Consider the following 22,439-nt stretch of genomic DNA (forward strand, 5'->3'; position numbering starts at 1 on the left):
GTGGGAAGGGGATCGGGGATGGGGCAGGGGGTTGGGGCATGGGAGAGGGGCGGGGGGGCAGGCTCAAAGTGGCGCTTACCTCAAGCAGCTTCCAGAAACAGTGATGTGTCCCCCCACCGGCTCCTATGCGGAGGCTTGGTCAGGCTGCTCTGCACGCTGCCCTGTGCGCAGGCACCGCCCCTGCAGCTCTCACTGGCTGCAGTTCCCAGCCAATGGGAGCTGTGGGGCTGGCACCTGGGGTGGGGGCAGCGTGCGGAGCTCCCTGGCTGCCCCTACGCTTAGGAGCTGGAGTGGGGATGTGGTGCTGCTTCTGGGAGCTGTGCAGAGTAGGGCAAGACCCTGACCCCGCTCCCTGGTGGGAGTTCGAGGGCTGGATTAAAATGTCTGGAGGGCTGGATGTGGCCTCCGGGCCGTAGTTTGCCCACTAGAGAAATCTCTCTGCACTAGAGAAATCCTTCCAGCTGTGGCCCAGGCTCTTCAGAGGACAGGGAGCAGCGCATTGAGCCGAGTCACTTACCATCGAAAGGATCACCAGGGCAGGGAAGAATCCCATGATAACGTAGCACACCAGCTCCACCAGCTTGTACCTGTGAGGGAGAAAGACTGGCTCAGTGGTGGCAGGGCACCGAGGGAATGGTTTAATCGAATGCTTTAAAACCGCAGCTTCCCTGCTGTGGGGAGGAGGCGCCACTCTTAGTGCAATGAATCATTTCTATTGCACCACACACATCCACTGCATTTTGTAGACCCAGACCCCGCCCCACAGACAAGGAAGACCCAGGACAGATCTCAGGAGAGGCCAGGTGGGGGGATGACTGGTCAGGAGAAGACCCTTGAAGCTGTGTTTTGAAGAGGGCTCTGGAGAGGAAATCCCTAAGGAACGTGCTCACAAGCCAGGGTTCCCTGCAGGTCTCCCCGTAAGCATTCTAGTGAAGGTGAACTGGCATTTTCCCATGTCACCTTTTCCCGCCCCCCAGGCCTGTATTCCCCTTTCCCGCTCCTCTGTAATGTTCCTCCCTCTCCGCTTGCTGGAACCGCCTTCTAGGCACTGTTGGAACTGGGTCTGAGAGCTTAAGGAGGATCCCCAGCCCCTGTCACGATGGCAGGGCAGGTTAAATGAGACTGAGCCCCATTACCTGTTGCTCACTGTTTGTTCCCCAAGGAGGGGCTTGTCCCCTCAGAGTTCCCAGACAACTAAGCGGGTGCATTGGACCGTTGTTAGAGGTGCATCTGCCTGAGCGGCGCAGCGAGTCCGGCTTGATGTCTGCCTGCGCGCAGGGTACGGACTTGTGGGAGTATCCAGACAGCTTCTGTGTATTTGTATTGACTCAGAGACACCATTTTTGTGTTATGGTACAGCCTACTATGTGCTAGCTGAACAACACAGGAGAAGGCCCAGTCCCTGCCCCAAAGAACTCACAAAGCAGGGCCCCGAGCCTGACCTGACCCCATGCGAGCAAAGCCCTGCACTCCTGCAAAGTCCCATTAAAGCTGGCTGGAGGATCAGTGCCTAGTATCTTCCCATACGTATCATACAATGTTACATGTGCAAAGTACATTCCATGGGGTCACTTTTTGCCAGGCAGGTAGTGGATAATGATCCAGGGTTTAGCTGGATAATGGTTATTTCAGGGGAAGGCCATGCATTGCCCAGCCCTGCCTCCAGGAGCCCAGTGCCTGAGCGCTCTCTGGGACAGGGAAGAAGAATGATCTTGTGATTAAAACACAGGTCTGGGAGCCAGGACGCCCGGGTGCTAAATCAGTTCCTACCACTGACTCGCTGTTGGACCTGAACCAGGTCATTTAACTCTTCTGGGCCACAGTCGCTTTTTCTGCAAAACCACCCTCCAAAATGCAGATGTCTCTGGTTTAGGACATTCCATAGCCTCCAGCACCAGGGTGTTGCAGTTCTACCTCACAGAGGGTTGTCAGGCTAAGATCATGTTGACAAATATCACTCTTCACATTGCCTCCCTTACTTCTGCACCGCTGCTGCTCTCCTCTCTGCCTTCAGAGCCAGGCCCCCGGCAGGCAGCCACTGCTGCTCTCCCCTCTGCCTTCAGAGCTGGGTGCCTGGCAGGCAGCCACTGCTGCTCTCCCCTCTGCCTTCAGAGCCGGGTGCCCGGCAGGCAGCCACTGCTGCTCTCCCCTCTGCCTTCAGAGCCAGGCCCCCGGCAGGCAGCCACTGCTGCTCTCCCCTCTGCCTTCAGAGCCGGGCGCCCGGCAGGCAGCCACTGCTGCTCTCCCCTCTGCCTTCAGAGCCGGGCGCCCGGCAGGCAGCCACTGCTGCTCTCCCCTCTGCCTTCAGAGCCAGGCCCCCGGCAGGCAGCCACTGCTGCTCTCCCCTCTGCCTTCAGAGCCAGGCCCCCGGCAGGCAGCCACTGCTGCTCTCCCCTCTGCCTTCAGAGCTGGGCGCCCGGCAGGCAGCCACTGCTGCTCTCCCCTCTGCCTTCAGAGCCAGGCCCCCGGCAGGCAGCCACTGCTGCTCTCCCCTCTGCCTTCAGAGCCGGGCGCCCGGCAGGCAGCCACTGCTGCTCTCCCCTCTGCCTTCAGAGCTGGGTGGCGGCTATGTACTTGTGTGTGCCGGGGGGAAGGGCGTAAATGACTACAGACACAAAGAAGGGGGGCCCGATCAAATAAGTTTGAGAACCACTGGTCTACAGAGTGCATTGGGATGGGTGGATGGAGGCCCGGTAGCAATGCAAAGGGTCAGGAATATTCTAAACGTAACAGAGCAGTTCCCTTCCTGGTGCTTTGTGTTGCAGGGCACTGACGCACTGCCTAGGGTTATGTGTGGTGCTCTGCAGGTACGTGCTCCTTGGTCAGAAAACAGCCCTGGCTCTGTGAAGAACTCACTCTGGCTCTGAGCTTGGCGGCAGTATGCCACTGTTTGCTGTCTGCTGCCACCCAGTGGAAGACGTGTGTAACTGCCGCACACATCTTGATCAAGTTCCATTGCTGATTGAAAGCCAAACGATGGCATCTGGTGACTGGCCTGGGCCCCTGGTGGGGCAGACACTCACCAGACAAGGGGGAAAGTGGGGAGGGGCTGTGGCTCAGGGAATGCTTCAGGGCATACTTGCCCCCTCACATTGAAAACAGGGCAGGGGGAGGAACGGGAGGCTGTGCAGTCCCCTTGAACGACAGACAGACAGACAGACTGGCAGAGAGGCTAGACAAGCTCACCGCTCATGGAAGAAGAAAACATAGATGGTTCCAATAGATGCCATGATCCAGATGATCCAGCGCATGTGGGAGGCCCAGGGACCCAGCTCCCGTAGGTTCAACCTGAAAAAAAACCCATAGAGACCGAAAGATGAAAGAGCCATCACGAAGCAGAGAACAGCAGCTGGCCATGAGAAACCAACCGGGGTGGCAGCGGGTTTGAAATCTATGCTGAGAGGCAGTCACTGATGGATGCAGGAGTGCAGGGAGGAGAGAAAGCATCCAAAAAAAGAAAGGAAATTGAAACATACAGGAAGTTCACATTGCTGGCACCCTAGGACACTACTGTGAGGAAGCTCACATCGCTGGCACCCCAGGAAGCTCTCTCATCCTTCTATTTCTAAAATTCTAGCAGGCGGCAGAGCCCCAGCAAAGCCAGAGCCCTGCCAGCCTGTCTTACAAATAAAGGACTATTTAAGGATAAATATGATGCCCAGTTTCGGAATAATCACCAGTGCTGCTGAAGGAACAGCTTTCCTCACCTTATTCTGGGTAAAATCAGTCTGTGATGGCCTGCTGCTTGTGCCGGAGGTGAGCGTGGGAAGCAAATGTCCCCAGACTTTCTATGGCGGAGTTTCTGAGTGAGTCTTAGGTTGATGGCCAATCTTGGGGTACTGTGTGAGCAGTGGGCGGAGAGTGCTGTGACCTAGGAAAGTGCGGTCTGATAGACTGAGCACGGGACCAGCATTGTTGCCAACTCTTGCGGTTTTATTCCTGAATCTATAATATTTCGTGTTCTTCATAACACCCCAGCTCCTGACGCCACGTGATTGTGTGAGACTCAGCTTTCATTTAAAAAATAAGTAACTTTCTGGCGCTCTGGTTGTGGATGAAGCTTGAAAACCAGGAACCCTAAAGCCTCAAAAGGCCAATAAAAAGGCCTCACATTTATTATTTTTTTAAATCTCAGGATCCTTCAGGTCCTGATTCACGATTCTTGGGTTGGCAATGCCGAGACACCAGGAATTCCTGAGTTCTGGGCCAAACGCTTGCTGTCCAGCCTCAGGCAAGGCAAAGGGGCTAGACTTTTCAAATCTGGGTGTCCATTTAGCTCCCGCAAGCCAAACCTCGGCACCTAAATCAGTGGCCTGGTTTTTAGAGGCATTGAGCATGTACAGCCATGGACTTCGGACAGAGTTTAGCCAGGGCTAAAATGCAGGAGTGCGACTTTTGCTTCAAGATGGGTTTTTAATTTTTTTAAACTTTTAACCGGGAGGTAAAGTGTGAGACTATTTTCTGAATTCCTTCTCCTCCACCCCAAGAGAGACCAGCCTGCTATTACTCAGTGAACTCACCAGGGGGCATAAGATGCTGCTATGAAGAAGTAGATCACCATCCGGTCAAACATGTGCAGGCAGTGCTCCACTGTTCTAGAGAGGGGACAGACAAACACATGCAGGGAGTTAGAGCATCCTGAGCCAGCGGGGGCGGGGGGGGAGCAAATGGATTTACTTGGGAAACTAAATAAATGCTCAGATGCAACGTATTGGTCAATGAGATGAATATAATGATTCTTAAAGACTTGATAGCACAGACGGGCACTAGATATGGTGCTGTGCAAAGCTTCTTCTGCTCCTCCATGCTGACCTGCAGTATCCCTGTTCTGCTGCTAGCAGGAGTCTCCTGTCACCAGAGATCGCCAATCGAGCCCAATTCTCTGGATATTTTAAGTGGTCATAGGGGATCAGGTTGAATTGACTCTGCTAACAAGTAGATACAGTACTGTGTGCGAGCCACTGCCCTCTACTGGAAAGAATCAGAACTGCTCAGCTGTGTGTCAGAGGCCCGAGGTGGCTAACCACTAACAGTTCTTGAGAAGTAGGGGTCTGTGGAAGATGAGGATCTGATATCGAGCCATCCCTGAGAGGCCACATGGTGCAGAACAGTGGCAAACAGAAGTCTCAAATAGCTAAGGATTTATTATAACTGACGTCCTCAACTGGACTAGAACTTAGGTCTCCAGAGGTTCGTGAATCATCTCAGTATCTAATCCCTTCCCCAGCTTACAATGAAAATTAAAATTGGTAGATTTTTTTAATGTGGAAAACTGATTTTTTTTTAGTAAAAATTCAAATATACAAATATTTTGTCTGAAAATCAAAATACTTTGATGTAGAAATTCTGCTGAGATGAGACATGGGGATTGTGATTTGGGTGCCTCTTGCTCCCATCCTTCTCTACAGGTCAGGTTCCCCAGTCAGACTACATCTCCCATGATGCACCAAGGTGTCTCCTTTTGGAGAGGATAGTACATCATGGGAACTGCTTGCCACAGTGCATCATGGGAGCTTAGCCCATAGAGGAGAATGGGGACATTAGGTAACTGATCTGCAACTCCCATGAGGCACCATAGCAGCATTTCTGAATTCAATTTTTGTTATTTTTGGCCAAAATATTTTAGTTTTGGGGCATCAGATTTTTCAATGAAAAAACTAAATTTTCTACGGAAAGAAAACACTTTTTGTGAACGATTTAGTTGAAACCCCAATTTCCCAATTGTCCAGCAGAAGGCAGTGGCTTGCACCCACACTGGCTAGTGGGTAGAGAGCTAATAAACAGTTTGACGGGCTCATTTTCAACTAGCCCTAATGACTGTGTTCAGTAAGAGAATGTGGGAAGAAGAGGGCACACAGGTGCTGGTATGATTAATGGGGAGGTAGAAGCTCACACAAAGTGATCGGAAAAATACGGAGGGTGTGTGTGTCATTTTTAGCTGTTTGTCCTGCCCATGGAGGTCCTAGTCCCCTGGCTGTTTCTATCTCTGCCTTCACAGCCCTTCTCTATTTTCCCCCAGAGAACAGGGCCTGCAGTGACAAATGGCTTTGCTACCTGAGGTGCCTCTTCTTCCAGGAGATGGTGTGAAAGATGGTGGAGACAGTGAAGAGGCCAGACAAGCCAAACCCATATATCCAGGCTGAGATGGTCTCCCAATGGTCATCTGAGAGGATGTGGAGGATGGAGCTGCCCAGGATGCTGGGGATGATCCAGAACTGGAAGGGAGAAGAACTCCATTGGCCGTCTCTGGGTCATTCATTTAGCGAAGGCCTTTATAGAATAACTAGTCTATGGCATAACTATTATCCCTGATTTCCTTTCAGATGGTTCTTCATCTATGGATGAATCTGTCCAGCCAGGTGAGGGACAGAGGCTGGGACAGGCACCACTCTGTATTATTTACATGATTTCAGACCCCACTTGCCACAACAGGTACACCAGTCCCCAACAGCGCCGCCAGAGAAGACTATGAGCTGAGCCCCCTCCAAGGGTGGGGGTCAGCAAACTTTTGAGATTAGAGTTGTGCAGGAAGTCCCCTCCCCATATGGTACAGCGGAGGCACGGAGGGGTAGAGATCAGAGACAGCCCCTCCCAGTGGGGGGCGGAAGGGGCTTAGGGCATTACATGTCAGAGATAGCCCCCTCCCACTACCCCTTCTCTCTACTCTGATGTGCGTAGCGATCACAGATTTCCCTTCATTCCTTTTATTTTTCATTTTCCTCATTCCCACCAAGCAGGAAGAAGAGGATCCTGTTGTAAATCTAAGAAAAGAAGCTTCCTGCCCAATTTACCCTGGGGGTCTGGGAAGGGGGATAAATAACAGAATTTGCTTAGTCAAAACTGCTGAACAGTCTGTACCTTAGCGAGTGCCCCTGGAGGAACAGCACAACCACCAGGTCACCCATAGCCATGCAAAATGCATGAGCTTCTAAGGTGTCGTCTAGGGCTTTCAGAATGGGTGTTGGGAAAATGAAGTCATCTGATTGGCTCCCAGCTATGGCGTTATCACATGATAACCACACCATTTGGTCCTCCATGGCCTAGTCAATTGGCTGGTATCCATGGGCCTGACTGCTGACTAAGAAAGGGTTTCTCGCCATGATTTAGAAGAATAAGACCAATTGATCTACCTGCCATGGGCCCAAAGCTTCCCTAAGCTGTTCACATACTGCTTCCAGGGGACAGAGCATGGCCAAGTGGCTAAAGCCCAGAAGTTGCAGGGATGTGTTCAGCCCCTGACTCTGCTACTCAGTCACAGAACTCAAATTTGGAGAAAGCTTCTCAGGTCACCCACCCTATCTCCCCATCAGTGGAGGGCAGTTCCTTACATTTCCTGGTATAGTTTTAACAATCCCATGCAATGGAGTTCCCACCACTTCTCTTGGAGAGATGACTCCATAGAGCTCAATCTCAAGGAGTTCTTCCTGATATTTAGCATCTGATAGTTGCTACTGAATGCGCCGTCTGTCAGACACAACACAGAGCCAGCCATTCAGATGGAAACTGCCCAAAACAAGGCTCTGTCTCCTTCATTTAACTCCTGAGAGAGCCCCAGAGAATAGCGGTGTGAGAGAAGATACCTGGAACAGGTGTCTTTAGGTTTCTTATTCTGATGCCACCTGCAATCTGTAGGCCCTTTTCTATGCCTTATTTAAGGCCCTATCCAATGCCCATTGAAGCCAATGGGAGTCTTCCCAGTGGGTCAGGCTGTAACCTCCAAAATGCAATATATTTTCAAAGTCGTGGGGAAGCATTCCCAAAAGGCAAGGGCTTCTTCACGAGGACGTGTGCTCTAAAAACCTTCCTAATATCAGATGCTGCGATTGAGTCCAGTCCTGCCTGATCCTAGCACCTCCAGAATTCTCCTGCAGCCAGTGGGAGATTTTCTTGACTCAGGGCTGTGGGATTGGGCCCATAAAGCAGGCGTGGCTTAAAAATTGACTTCCAGGCTTAGAAAAATAAAGACACTCAGCCTCCCGGGTTGGGGTTATAAGGTCACACCCCATCCCTCTGGTGCTGGGGATGCAAAGGCTCGTGCCTCCCCATGCACCAGGGGTGAGATAGCCTCATGTTACATGCCACGCCCTGCCACATGTTCTTGCCTTACTTACCTCACTCTCAGCCAATCAGATCCTTCCATTCCCCAACAATGCCAGGCCCTCTTATCTTGCCACAACGGCCATCTCCTGCTGTGAAAAAGGAATGTTCCATTTTCACGGAGACCGTAGGGGTGTCCAGCATGAGCATGAGTTCTTAGCAAAACACTTTGGTTTTCTAACCAAATAACTTCACCACATGAAGCAAGATGGGTGGGGGAGAAAAAAAAACCCACCTTGAAGCAGGCAGGGGTCAAAGCAAGGGGGTGGTCAGGGGAGTGGGTTTGCCCCACAGCTTCCCCTCCTCCTTGGCTGGCGGGATGAGAGATCCCCGTCCTGTTCCAATCGACTTTGATCACTGGATGCAGGGATGTACAAAGCCCAGTTATAAAAGTGTCTCAGATCCCCCATTATGTCAGTATCGGAGCCACCGCTCCTGCTTGCCATCCCCTCATTCAAGCTGCTTTCAAGATCTTAGAATCCTAGAACCATAGGGCTGGAAGGGACCTCAAGAAGTCATCAAGTCCAGATCAAGTAAATCTAGACCATCCCTGATAGGTGTATGTCCAACCTGTTATTTAAAACTTCCAACAATGGGGGTTCCACAACCTCCCTTGGAAGCCTATTCCAGAGTTTAACTACCCTTAGGATTAGAAAGTTTTTCCTACTATCTAACCTAAATCTCTCTTGCTGCAGATTAAGCCCATTATTTCTTCAGTGGAAAAGGAAAACAATTTATCACAATCCTCTTCCTAACAGCCCTTAACATATTTGACTGTTATCAGGTCCCCCCTCCGTCTTCTTTTCTCAAGGCTAAACATGCTCAGTTTTTTCTTCTTTTTTTTCTTTTTTATTTTTCCTAATAGGTCAGGATTTAAAACCTTTTATCGTTTTTGTTGCTTTCCTCTGGACTCTCTCCAATTTGTCCAAATCTTTCCTGAAATGTGGTGCCCAGAATTGGTCACAGTACTCCAGCTGCGGCCTCACCAAGGCCAACTAGAGCAAGACGGTTACCTCCTGTGTCTTATGTACAACGCGTCTCTTCAGACACCCCAGAATGATATTAGCCTTTTTTGCAACTGCATCACCGTGTTGACTCATATTCAATTTGTGACCCACTGTAACCCCTCAGCATGCGACCATCTACCCATCTACCATCTGGTAGCCAGTTATTGCCCATTTTGTGGTTGTGCGTTTGAGTTTTCCCTCCTAAGTGCAGTACTTTGCACTAATCTTAATTGAATTTCATCTTGTTGAATTCAGACCAATTTTCCAATTTGTCAAGGTCCTTTTGAATTCTAATCTTGTCTTCCAAAGTGCTTGCTATCTCTCCCAGTTTGGTGCCACCTGCAAATTTTCTAAGCATGCTCTCCGTTCCGTTATCTAAGTCATTAATGAAAATATTGAAGAGTACCAGACCTAGACTGACCCCTGAGGGCCCTCCTATATCCACCCTTTAAGTTCGACAGCAAACCACTGATAACTAGAGTTCCGTGTTTGTCATGGAGGTCACAGATTCTGTGACTTCCTGCGACCTCTGTGACTTCTGCAGCAGCCGGTGTGGCTAACCCCCAGGCCGCCCAAGCAGCTGGCCCCGGGGATAGCAGCTCCGCAGCCACTTGAGCAGCCCGCAGCCAGCCACACCAGCCTCTGCTCTGGTGGCCCCGGGCAGCTGGTTCTGGGAACTGCCCAAGCAATAGCCGATGCGGCTGGCCCCGGGAACCACCTGAGCAGTGGTCCTGGGGGCAGCCAGGGCAGCAGCTGGCCCTGGGGCTCCCCATGGGCGGTGGCCGGAGCAGCCATTGGCCCCCCGGGGTTCCACCCTCGGTGGTGGCCGGAGCAGCTGCTGGCCCCCGGGGGTTCCCCCCCTGCCACTGGTGCCATGGGCTCCCTCCCCCACCCCCAGCGTCTCCCCCCTAAGATTCAATCAGGGGTATTTATGGTATAAATCATGGACAGGTCATTGGCCGTGATTTTTTGTTTCTTGTCCATGACCCGTCCATAACTTTTACTAAAAATACCCTTGATTAAATTGTAGCCTTATTGATAACTACTCTTTGAATATGGTCTTTCAACCAGTTGTCCACCCACCTTATAGTAAATTCATCTAGATCACATTTCACTCATTTGCTTATGAGATTGTCATGTGTCAAAACCCTTACCAAAAATCAAGATATATCATATGTCTACTGTTTCTCCCAACCACTAGGCCAGTAACCCTTTCAAAGAAGGAAAATAGGTTGGTTTGGCATGATTTATCCTTGACAAATTCATGCTGGCTCTTCCTTATAATCATAGTATCCTCTAGGGGCTTACAAACTGATTGTTTAATAATTTGTTCTAGTATCCTGACTGCTTTGTAATTCCGGGGTTCCTCTTTGCTCCCCTTTTTAAAGATTGATACTATGTTCCCCCTTCCCTAGCCCTCTGGGAGCTCACCCGTCCTCCATCCGTTCTCGAAGATAATTGGTAATGGTTCTGAGATTGCATCAGCTAGTTCATTAGTTCTTAGGATGAATTTAATCAAGCCCTGCCGAGTTGAATACATCTAATGTATCTAAATATTCTTTAACCTGTTCTTTCCCTACGTTGGCTTGAGTTCCTTCCCCCTTGTTAATAGTAATTGTATTGAGTATCTGGTCACCATTAACCTTTTTGGTGAAAATTGAAGTAAAATAGGCATTAAACACCTCAGCCTTAAAGTCTGCTTTTTTTTTTGGAGTCCATTGTCCTCACTCTGCTGCTCTCACTCCTTCCTTTCCTTAGAATGGGGCAATTGATCATTTCATGACCACTTTCACCCAAACTGCCACTCAAGATTATCTGTGTCAGGTAAGAGTCACTTACAATGAGCCCTGACTGTTGCTTAAAAGCCACCAGACTAAAGGAGACGTGGCGAGCTCCTGCAAACAAGCTCCGGGCCATATGCATGTGCAGCGACTGGGTGTGCAGACTCCAGGTGTCAGCTGGGCACATCCCAGCCCTTGAGCTCCAGTCAGAAGATGCAACCCTAAATGTAATTTACATTCAACCCGTGATGGCTCCTGAACGCACGTGTAAGGGAACAGGGAGTGGAGCAAGCCCCAGCTTTGTCTTCCATTTGGGAACACAACGGGAGCCGAGACCCATACACCTCTCCTTCCCGCCCGACGTGCCTCCCCACCCCCCAAGGCAACGCAAAGGTGACTCACGGCGTGCGTGGCACAGTTCGCTGCGTGCTCATACTCCGTTGGCTGGTATCTCCGGTTGGACGGGACCCTGTGATTCATAAACCTTGAATGAGAAAGCGGGAGAGAAGCAGGGTCAGAGGGCGGAGTCCTGGGGCAGGGCCACAAATCATTTATTGATAATGTCAGATCAGTTACACTTGGGATTGGGTTCTGGTGGGTGCTGCGTGCTGGCGCCCTCCAGGTAACCCAATCCCAGCTCTGAAGTGTTGCTGCTCCAATTCTAGTGCTGCCAATGCTCTGTGATGGGTTCTGCAAAGCGGCATTCATGTGCAGGCCTAGAGCTCACTGGGAGCAGCTGAGTGTATGTTCCTGCACCCCCTGACCCCACAGGGGCCCCTAAGTACAATTGCCAGGCTAACTATTGTTGCCTAGTGTCACCCTAAGTCCAGGTCTGGTCCCAGCAGTGTCTGAAGGGGCAGATGACTGCACCCTCTCTGCTCACACACCGCTGCACTCACCTTTCGATTCATCCTGCACCCTTCACCCCGTGCAGTCACGTTGCAACAGCCCCCACTGGCCAGGGAAGCAGGAGTTGCAAGATCACCCCGAGCTTCGGTCTCTGATGCAGTGCGCACTCCCCCCCCTCCCACCATGGCTGGCTTAGGACTTTTTAGTGTGTCAGGCAAGCAGTTTCTTGGGTGGACACTTTTCCTACGCCGGACAACCACCTCCGAGCTGCACTCACTTCCCATGACTACATGTGCCCACGAGATGCCACGTATGAGAGGATCCTGGGCCAACAGGCTGCTGCTATGCAAAACTCAAACTCAGCCAGCAAGAGGCCACTCCAGGGGATGCTGACACTGAGATGTAGAGAAATGGCAAGCGCTAGTGCTCCTAAAGAGGGAAGATCGGAAGAGGTGTCCCCTAGAATTCCTCTGGCCCTGTTGACAGCGGCTCTTTCCCCTACCCTAGTGACATCTCGCCACCTAGGGAAACTGAGCACAGCTCAAATATTCGTGCACAAACCCCTGAGACGATGCACTTGTTATTTTATGAGTCATCACCCAGCTCTGTCAGGAAGGAGGGTCGAGTGCTGAAAGACTGAAATAGAGAGGCCTTGTGTGGACACGTGGACAATACTGCCAACTGTCTGAGCTCAGGGTTGGAATGAGGAGGCCAGGGGAAGAGAGAGAGAAAGCTGCTTGTGCACATAAGAAAGACTGTGTTCTGGATCTTCAAGTCCCACTTGGATTTGCTGGGCCAGGGCCTATTTCTGTGTGCTAGCTCCTGCCACAGGCCACTCTTGGAACTGCACAGCTTTTTATTATTATTATTTTTTAAATTGGAGCTATACCAATCTCCTACAACTGGAAGGGACCTTGAAAGGTCATTGAGTCCAGCCCCCTGCCTTCACTAGCAGGACCAAGTACTGATTTTGCCCCAGATTCCTAAGTGCCCTCTCCAGGATTGGATTCACAACACTGGGTTTAGCAGGCCAATGCTCAAACCACGGAGCTATCGCTCCTCCCCCAGATAAAGAAATAGCATTGGGGCTTGTCAGTTGCTAGGTGTATCATGCTGAACTTCAGCATGGTAGAGTAGACAAATGTGTATCCATAATGAAAAACATATCCAAGACAATGAAGGTTGGACAAAGTGTAGGGTTCATACTTGGGCATGCCCTAATCAAAGGGACTGAGCTAAGGAGTGGAGCACTTGGTGTTACTGACATCTTCAGAATAAGTGTTCAAGTGCTAATGGCGTCTAAAATGCATCTCTAGTGTCACAGTTGTGTCCTTCATCCACGGCATGACTCTGGGATGTTACACCATGTCAGGGCAATGCCCTATTAAGAATGATCATAGTCCACAGAAAACCAGAAGTAGAAGGGTCAATGTGTGCTGTTATACCTGTGCCACTGCCAGTAAGGTCAATGGGGACTGCACAGGTGAAACTGAGCGTGGAATTTGACCTGCTAAGCATATCTAGAGCAAAGTATCCTATGGGGGTTTAGGCGAACTAGCCGGCTACTCTTCCCTGGCAAATACAGCACCGTTTTAAGTGCTTTTTGAGGAAGAAACAGCAGTTTGTCCTTTGCAGCAACACTTATTAGCAGCGGCTGCTCCAGGCACCAGCGCGCCAAGCACGTGCCTGGGGCGGCAAGCTGCGTGGGGCGCCCTGCTGGTCCCTGCGAGGGCGGCAGTCAGGCAGCCTTCGCCGGCTCGCCTGCGAGAGGTCCACCGGTCCCACAGATTCAGCGGTGGGTATGCTGAAGCAGCGGGACCAGCAGACCTCTCGCAGGCGAGCCACCGAAGGCAGCCTGCCTGCCGTGCTTGGGGTGGCAAAAAAGCTAGACCCGCCCCTGCTTATTAGATATTGAGACACAATTGTATTATCTCTACAATATTAGATCACTGTATCTGGGAATCTCCAGCAGAGAGACATGACTATGTTATTTCTGGTATATTACAGGTCAGCATACAGAGACCTACAGAACAGCATCTAAGGTACCTATTCTGCCCTAGCTGTTTACGAGTAAGCCCTATTGAAGCCAATGGGAGTTCCTTGTATCCTGCTAGGGTACTGTCATGCCCCAGGATCCTATGCCTAGGGACCTGACTCTCATGGCTGCTGTGCTGAAACATAGCAGCAAAGAAGCTCCAGCACTGAGGCTCCATTGCGCGGCAGCATCCGTTAGGATCTTACAGCACCGAGATGTAACACGGTAGGGATATCATGGTCATCAGCGGGAGCTGACCCTTCAGCATTCAGAACCAGCACTTCAGCCCATGCCACTTGAGCCAAAGGAATCTAACTCTTAGTGTCACCTCGTAGCAGGATTTATCTTTGCTGGGGCCAGTCGCTATAGGAACACACAGCCACACTAAGTGCTCACTTGCATGTTCACTTGAGTGCAATAGCAGCACCCGAGCAGTGCTCCTGTATGTGCTGTCAGGTGGGAAGGAGGTGGAGCCATGATCTACGTTTTCCCTCTCCACTGGCTACCAGAGTGGGCCAGCCATAGAGAGGAGTGCAATGCTGCACCTGCCTAAGGGGTGTAGGAGTTGACGTGTTCCCCTGACTTGCCTGGGAGTTTACCTTCTGGAATAGCTCAGTTCTGCATCACCCAGTGCAGGCCCAATGGTAGGACTGAAAGGCCCCTCTTCTTCTTGGCAGGGGGTTAGACTAGATGACCCTAGTGGTCTCTTCTAACCCTATGATTCCACGATTCTAGTTCCTAGGTGCTGAACAAACCCCGAGGAAGATTACACCCTTCACACCCAGGCAAGAAATCCCAGCGTCTAACACAGCTGGCTCACAGCCTGGCCTCACTGCCATGGTTAGACCTGTTTTGTATAAAAATAAACCAATGCCGAACTGACCAACCTGGATCAGACCTGTCACTGAGACCTAGGCCTGCTCTGTTCAGTCAGGGCTACTCTTGTGGGACACACATGGGTGCATTTACTACTCAGCTTCCCTGGCCCTGTTTATTAGTCTCACTAATAGGCTTTAATAAGCCCCCCGAGCCCGGCCCCAGCAAACAAAGAGACTTTGGCTCTGTTAATTCCCCGCCTGAGCCCAGATTTTGTTCACATTCCTTCCCAACATCCTGTAACAATCTCTCTCCAACAACAGGACATTATTTTACTGTACCGTTGCTAGGTAACTGTTCAGAGCCTCACTGAAACCCCATCTGGGTGCTTTTATTTCTTCCTTTCTTTCTTTCTTTTTTTAATCCTTTCTGCATGGCCCAGACGTTCACAGTTCTGTGGTGATGTCACAGTTTCCATGGAAACATGCACGAGGAAATTTTAAAAAAAACCCAAAACCTCACTTTGTCTCTTGCCCAGGCCGACTCTACTGATCGTTATTATTTTTAATAATAATAACAATAAAAGCGAGGCTGACCTCGGGGGCACGTGTCACGCCGATTCCCACAGCCCCTTGGCACGGGGCAGAGTGTGCCTTTCGAACTTGGGCAGGGAAGTAAATGTCTGGGAATGGCAGAACTGAATACCAGCATGTAAGGATATCCTCACACACACACACACACAAACAGTGTAGCTAGGCAAGGGGACTGGATGGGTTAAGGGCCTGAGAATGGGAGCTGGGATTTGTTGGAAATCCAGCTCCGGTCAGTCTATCTAGTTCTTATAACCCAAGAGATCAGATGTAACTTCACAATAGGCCAATGGCTTAATTTTTCCGCCTTCCTCCCCTGAGGTAGCCAGGGCTATGGTTTTGTGTATTTATTTCCCTCTCTCGTCTCTTCTACTTCTCTCTCTCTCTCTCTTTTCCTTCTTGCCTTCACATTTTTGACTGTGTCTAGACTACGGACCTTGCAGCAGCACAGCTGTAGCGCTAAGGTCTCCTGTGTAGCGGCTCTGTGCTGGCGGGAGAGAGCTCTCCCACTGGCATAATTAAACCATCCCCAACGAGTGTCGGTAGCTATGTCGGCAGGAGAACGTCTCCTGCTAACATAGCACTGTCCACACCGGTGCTTCTGTCAGTGAAACTTATGTCGATCAGTGGTGTCGGGTTTTTTTTCCACATCCCAACCAACAAAAGTTTTGCCAACAAAAGTGCTAGTGTAGACACAGCCTTTGTTTCCTCCTCCCTCAAGGTACGTCTACACTTAAACCACTACAGCGGCTCAGCAGCAGCGCTTCAGTTGGACCTCTGTAGCGCTTCGGCATAGAAATTATCGACACCACGAGGAGGGATTCTCCCATCGGCGTAGGTAATCCACCTGTCAGAGAGGTGGTTGGGTCTCCAGGATCTCTAGGGGCTGGTCTACACTGAAAACCTACATCCGCATAGCTGTGTCTCTCAGGGGTGTGAAAAATCCATCCCCCTGAGAGATGTCGCTATGTCGACCTAACCCCCCGGTGTAGACAGCACTAGAATTCTTCCATTAACCTAGCTATCACCTCTCGGGGAGGTGGATTAACTACAGCAATGGGATAATCCCTCCCACCACCATAGGCGCCGACTTCCACCGTTCCCAGTGGGTGCTTGACCCCACCCCCGCCCCTGGCCCTGCCCCGCCCTTGCCCCGCCCCCATTCCACCCCTTCCCCAAAGTCCCTGCCCCCATTCCCCCCTTCCCCCAAGTCCCCGCCCCTGCCCCACCTCTCTCCACTCCTACTGCCTCCCTCCTGGAAAGTCCTAAACGCTGCCAAACAACTGACTTGGCTGGAGAGGCCCACGGTCCTATGGGGAAACTAGATTTACTGACTAAGACCTGTCAAAAACTCCACAAGGAATACAACACAGGTACCTAACTTCCCAGTCGGTCAAACTGCCTGTCACTGCTCTCAGGGACACCAATGGGAACGGAAAGTAACTCCATCAATGTCAGTCAGGTTGTTCTGGACTTATATACCAGTGTAACTGAAAGCAGAATCTGACCACTGTGTGCTCCGTCTAGTAGGCCTGTCTTTGATTGGGGGCTTATGTAGCCTTATAAAATTCTACATGTTCATTTGCCTGGGATAGCCTTTTTTGACTTATAATTAGATTTTCCCACTCTCATCCCCTCTTACTCCCTTTGTTCACTATCATCCCTCGCTGTGGTACATTTAAATTAGAATGTTGTAGACTGAATGCTTTGGGCCAAGGACTTGTCTGTAACGCCCCAGGCAAACCTATAAATAAGACCCCATTAGCATCCTGGGAAGGGAGAGGCAATAGATTTTGCCCTTTTGCAAGGTTGCGTTCAAAGGAGAATTGAGGAGACAGACAGATTTTAAAGCTCTTTGGGAGCTGAGCAGGCACAAAATTGTGCCTTTGAAAGACTGACCCTCCCGTGAGCTTCTTCTTCGCAGCTTAAAGTTAGCGAGCTGCAAGGCTGGAGTTTGGATCATGTACATGATTTCCCATTTGCTCTGCCTACATGTTGATACACACTGGCGTGCCCACAGACTCCGCTTTTAACCCCTGGGGATTCATCCGCTCTAATCCAGGGTGGCTTTGGTTTCACTGCAGTTTCAAAGTAACCATGCACTGTCATGGTCTCTCTCTTTCCTGGGTTGTTCTCCTCATCCCACAGGGTTCTCTCCTCAGCCCCGACAAATCAGAAAGCTCTGTCTCCCCTTACAGGCCCCATGCAAACCAATGCCTGCAGTTTCCTTGCCAGAAACCCCAGGGAATGGAGAGGATGTCTCCTGGGCTCTGCAGCAGCAAATCAAAGTAGCCACTCCCCAAGCGCCTTCCAGTGCATGCTCCATGGGGCATTCTGAATGGACTTCCTAGCCGCCGCTGGGCTGGTTGCATTGATCGGACAAAGCGAAGTGCCTTCTGACCAGGTGCAATTAGTGATATCTAGATGATCAGAACATGCAGCACCTGAATGTGCCTGTTCAAATGAAAATAGGCTGTTCTGACTGTACTGTGTCCTCAGACTCCATACTGCTCACAAACACTATCCTCCTACCCAGCTCCTCTTTGTACTGCGAGCTTGATCCTGCAAAGTGCATGACGCCCTTGGCACTTGCTGATAACGCACACACCCCTGCAATGGCCAGGCCTGCTGTGGTACGGAGGAGGGTGAGTGGTGGGATGGCTCCCTGGGGGGAACAGCTTTAATTTCCACCAGGGGCAAAATGGGAACCCAGCTGCTCGAGGATGGTGAGAGGCTGTGATAGCTGGGTGCTTCTCCCGGCCACAATAGCTACAGCTGGACCCCAGCCAGCACCAGCCATGTTTTGGTCTGCCCTGGAGTCCTGCAATTACGGAGATTGCTGATACTCTCCCCCACTGCAGCCTCCCGCATGGGCTTTCCATTGCCAGGACCTGCAGACATTTACGTGCTTTATCCTCCAGTCTAGCTCCACCGGTGAAAACAAAATGAAAGAGTCCTGTCTCCTCCATCTCCCAGCTCTTGCCTTTGATCCCATCATTATTCATTGCATTGCAGTAGTGCCTAGAAACCCAGTCATGGACCATGACCGTACCACGCTAGGCGCTGTACACAACAGAGAGACAACCCCTGCCCTGAAGAGCTTACAGTCCCAATGCTCTCCCTGCTCCAGTCTTTCCCTCATGGACCCTGCTGCCAAACGGGCCAAATCCATCATCTAAGCCTGATTCCACCCTATCTCCCCACCTCACCCACAACAACTTGCCTCGAGTCTGGTGAGCTGAAGGAGCCTCCAGCAGGATTTCTACCATCAGCTCTGTGAGCTCCACACTGCACCCTCCCTCTACTACTTCCTACAGTACATTCTTTGCAGGGCTGCCCTGCTGGAGCACTGCCCGCTCCTGCGGAAGTACAGCCATCAGAGCCTTACACCTGAGCTGCTGGCCGGATTAAATGGATCTTGGAGTTTTTCAGTCTAATGGCTTGTCTACACAGGCCGTTATTCTGGAATAGCTGTTCCTGATTAGCTCCATGCGTGCATGCTCTTATTCTGGAATAAGCGTGCCTTATTCCAAATTAATTTAATGGATTAAATTAAATGGGAACAAGGCACTCTTATTCCAGAATGAGAGCATGCACGCATGGAGCTAATCAGGAACAGCTATTCCAGAATAACGGCCTGTGTAGACAAGCCATTAGACTGAAGAATCTGTTTCCTCCCGTGCTGCACCCCATTACAGACGATAGCCATCAGCAACTGAACAAGAGGGCTTCCAGCCCCTTTTTCTCTCCAGTGGCTGCTTCTGGCAGACAGTTAGCTGAGCTTTGTGGAGCTGTCAGTCCTAAATGGGAGGATGGCAGCCTTTGCCAGAATTAATATGCACAGGTTGTTAACTGCTGCCAGAGGGTTTCCCACTGCCCTCCTTCAGGCCTGTCTGATCCTGGCCTCATTTGCCAGAGAGCAAGCTGCAAAAAACCTCATGCCCACAACTCTGGACTCCAGCACAAAGAGACTCTTGTCCTGCAGAATCAAAGGAAAATCCAGAGCTGACTTCCCATATTCATCCCCCCTCTCCCGCTGTGTTTTTACTCCATGTCATCCAAGAATGAGGAGGCTCTGAGCATCATGCAGACCTGTGAGCTGCTTTCTGGCTCTCGCTGTGCGCAGTGTAGAGAGGAAAGCGGGTTAAAACCAGATTTTAGACGTTAGGTGGGGTGTGAGAACCTCTGGGAGCTTGAAGACTCAGGTGGATGATCTGAGGCTCATGGATCTGAAGCACTGAGATTTCACACACTCCCCGAGGCATATACGGAACACATCATGGCATGTGAGGTAAAGGTTTATATGCACTTGCGTGGGAGGAGCTGCACCACTCAGACATGGCTCCCCCACTAGTGTATAGTGTGTCCATCTCAGATTTATGCTGATAAAACCTCCATTTAAATATATACACATGAGGCGGACCAAGAGCAAACAGTGTGAGGGGAGTGTGGTTCAGTGGCCAGGGCACTGGACAGGAACTCGGGGGACTGCTCTGCACTGACCTCCTGGGTGACTGTGGCCAAGTCACTTCACATTTCTTTACTTCAGTTTCCCCATTTGAAAAGGAGGGTAATGATGCTGACCTTCTTTGTAACGTGCTTTGGGGTCTAGTGATGAAAAGTGTTATATGAGAACTAGGTATATTCCTATTCAGAGGTGATTAGTGTGATATAAAGCTTGGGATGCACACATTATACACCTGTGGGGAAGCCATGTGAGAGTTAACCAGTCCCCCCCGCTTCCCCGCAAAGCGCTCATAAAACTTCCCTCGCACACGGTTTTCCAGGCTGCAGGTGGCTAGAAAAATCTCTTGGCGAGAGATGGGACTAGGGCACTTGCTAGGAGGACGAATGCGTCTGGTTCTCTCCGACTCCTCAGCTGGGAGTGGTTACTGAACACCACAACGTGGCGGGCTAGAGAGGTCTGGAAAAGTCACATGAGTGGGCAGCAGGTGAGCTGCCATTTGGCAAGGACCCCAAAGGCAACCACTTTAAACTGGTGGTGAACATCTAGATTCTCTCATTTTGGCCCATCTTTAATTTCATCGCCTGAGCTTTCAGCCGGAGCAAACTGGTACTGACTTCCCCTCCCCCGGCCAACACCCAGCCGCCCTCCAGGTTCTTCAGAACTAACAAAGAGGATTATTCTTTAGCCTCTTTCCTGACAATCATCCATCACACTCACTCCAGAAATCATAATGGAATTGGCAAATAAATCCAGCCCCGATCAGCTCAGTGACAGCGTCTCATTACGAAGCAAGAGACAGAGAAAGTAATGGCCTCTGACAGATGATATCACCAATGCCAGGAAGTCCCTCTCTGGCCTTATTACAAGGGAGGTCCCTTATTGTTTTATCTCTGTGCGACAAGACTGGGAGTTGCTGAGTGCTGCAAAAAGCAGCAAGAAATACCCCGGGGTATGTAGGGTAGGTGAGTACTGCTTAGTATTACTATTAATAAGAATGATGATAATAATAATAATAATACTGGGAGGAGGATGGGGTGAGGGTGCTAAGAAAACAGTCCCTTATTTTTTAAATATGTTGACAACCCTACGTCTCTGCCCCTCCTGGCTTCCCAGTCTCCCCTCTTCCCCAGCTCTCGCCTAAGCAATGATCAAGACCACGCGTCCTGTGCTAACACACGAGAGTCCCAGGAACAAAATCCCAGGCTTGAGCACTGTTTGTGTGTATTCAAGCCACTGTGCCTGTCCGCTGGGTGAATTCCTGTAAGCTGGACCCTGGCTCATGCTACGCTTTTGACCTGTAATCTTCTAATGATCCAGCTGCAGGACCTAGTAATAGGATTCGGTCCTCGTTCTCCTCCCTAGCGTGTAATTAGGCTGCTTCCTGAGAGTTTAGCACATCATTACAAGCAACACAGCCAGTGCTCAAGGCGCAGGATGATTTGGCTGGCCAAACCCCCTGAGTTAGATGCCCTCTATGGGTGAGCAACTTCAGACCTTGGCAGCTAGTGTCTTCTGCAGAGAGAAGACTCTATAGCAATGGTTCTCGACCCTTTTCCATACTGGGACCCCCTCTTCCATCTAGCTGAGATTGTCTCCCATTTGGATACAGGGGAAGGGCATGGTGGGTGCAACCTTTGGACACCTGTTTGTAGCCCCTAGATCAAGACCCTAAGCTCTGCAGTAACATGTTTTGCCCAAACCAAATGACTGTACAGTACTATAAAAATGCTAAAGTACCTGGTTTACTTTCTTCCCAGGCTACAGGGGAAGCTTTCCCACTGAAACTTACAAATGCAAACTGTAATTCTAACCCCATCCAGTTCTGCCATCTGCAGAAACACCCCCGCATGCCTACATATCTGTACGTGTTGTACTCAGTGCCCGCTTCTCGGCATCTGGGTGCTACTTTCCCCGCTCCTACGCGCACATATGGCAATCCAGGTTCGGAAAGTTCAGCCTTGTGTGTCCTACACTTTAAATACAACTTCCATCCTCCTTTGCCCTCCATGTTGGGAGGAAAAAAGACACTAAATCTGCTCTTGGTTTTACAATCCATTTCCCCTGGGTGGAATTCAACCTGCTACCCACTTTCCTCTTTCAGCTTTTGGACTGATTCCAGGGAGCATTTCAGATGGAAGCATCATGCACAAGGGCAGAGTGGGTGTGTGTCGGGAAGGTGGGTGTGAGGGAACAAAGCATTCTCTCTCTCTGCTGTTTTAGTGTAACAAAATGACTGGCAACTTTCCGGAGGGAGCAGAGTGAGTCCGAAAAATGGAAACACAAAAGACTCGTTATCTAGATCACTTATCTTCCTAGATGGCACATGTTTCAGGGCTGGGGCCGCGTATTTTCATGTGTCTATACACAGCCTAGCACAGTGGGCTCTCAACCCTGACTGGGGCCTGTGGGCGCTACTACAATATAAATGTTAAACAATAGCACATAACACACACAATGTATATTTATGCAAAAGGGTGCTAAGAAACTGAATGGGGAGTCTTGGGTCCAAAGACAAACACTCTTTCAGGCTCAACCGGGAGCAGTTCAAGCAATATAAACGGCAGGGGTCTACTGCCCAAGGACTAGGCCGTATGGCGAGTCAGACTAAATGGAGCAGATTGAGGGGTTTCCCTGGTTCCAAATTCAGGGCCTACGTGATTGGTTTTAGGCGGTGTCTGTCAGAGCGAGAGAAAGCCAGGAGGAGTGGCGTGAGTGTGACCCAGAAAGGAAGCAGAGAGACAGAACTTCTTGAGCACAGAGCTTGCTGGAGTGGCCCCCAGGGGGATTTCTGAGCAA

The 22,439-nt window shown here is 50.6% G+C and overlaps 1 protein-coding gene across 2 annotated transcripts in view; it reads right to left on the minus strand.

Moving 5' to 3' along the window:
* MMD2 (monocyte to macrophage differentiation associated 2) overlaps positions 1-22,439 on the minus strand; it is a 44,809-nt gene that overhangs the window by 9,906 nt on the left and 12,464 nt on the right. For both annotated transcript variants that reach the window (XM_039493077.1, XM_039493076.1), the window contains 5 exons: positions 11,288-11,369; positions 6,055-6,215; positions 4,521-4,595; positions 3,187-3,288; positions 518-587 (listed from right to left, as the gene is read on the minus strand). In XM_039493077.1, the coding sequence (XP_039349011.1) occupies positions 518-587; positions 3,187-3,288; positions 4,521-4,595; positions 6,055-6,215; positions 11,288-11,365 (486 nt within the window). In that variant the 5' untranslated portion in view covers positions 11,366-11,369. The remainder of the gene's footprint in view (positions 1-517; positions 588-3,186; positions 3,289-4,520; positions 4,596-6,054; positions 6,216-11,287; positions 11,370-22,439) is intronic.

This window comes from Mauremys reevesii, linkage group 10, assembly GCF_016161935.1.
Source record: "Mauremys reevesii isolate NIE-2019 linkage group 10, ASM1616193v1, whole genome shotgun sequence".
Classification (NCBI taxonomy): Eukaryota; Metazoa; Chordata; order Testudines; family Geoemydidae; genus Mauremys; species Mauremys reevesii.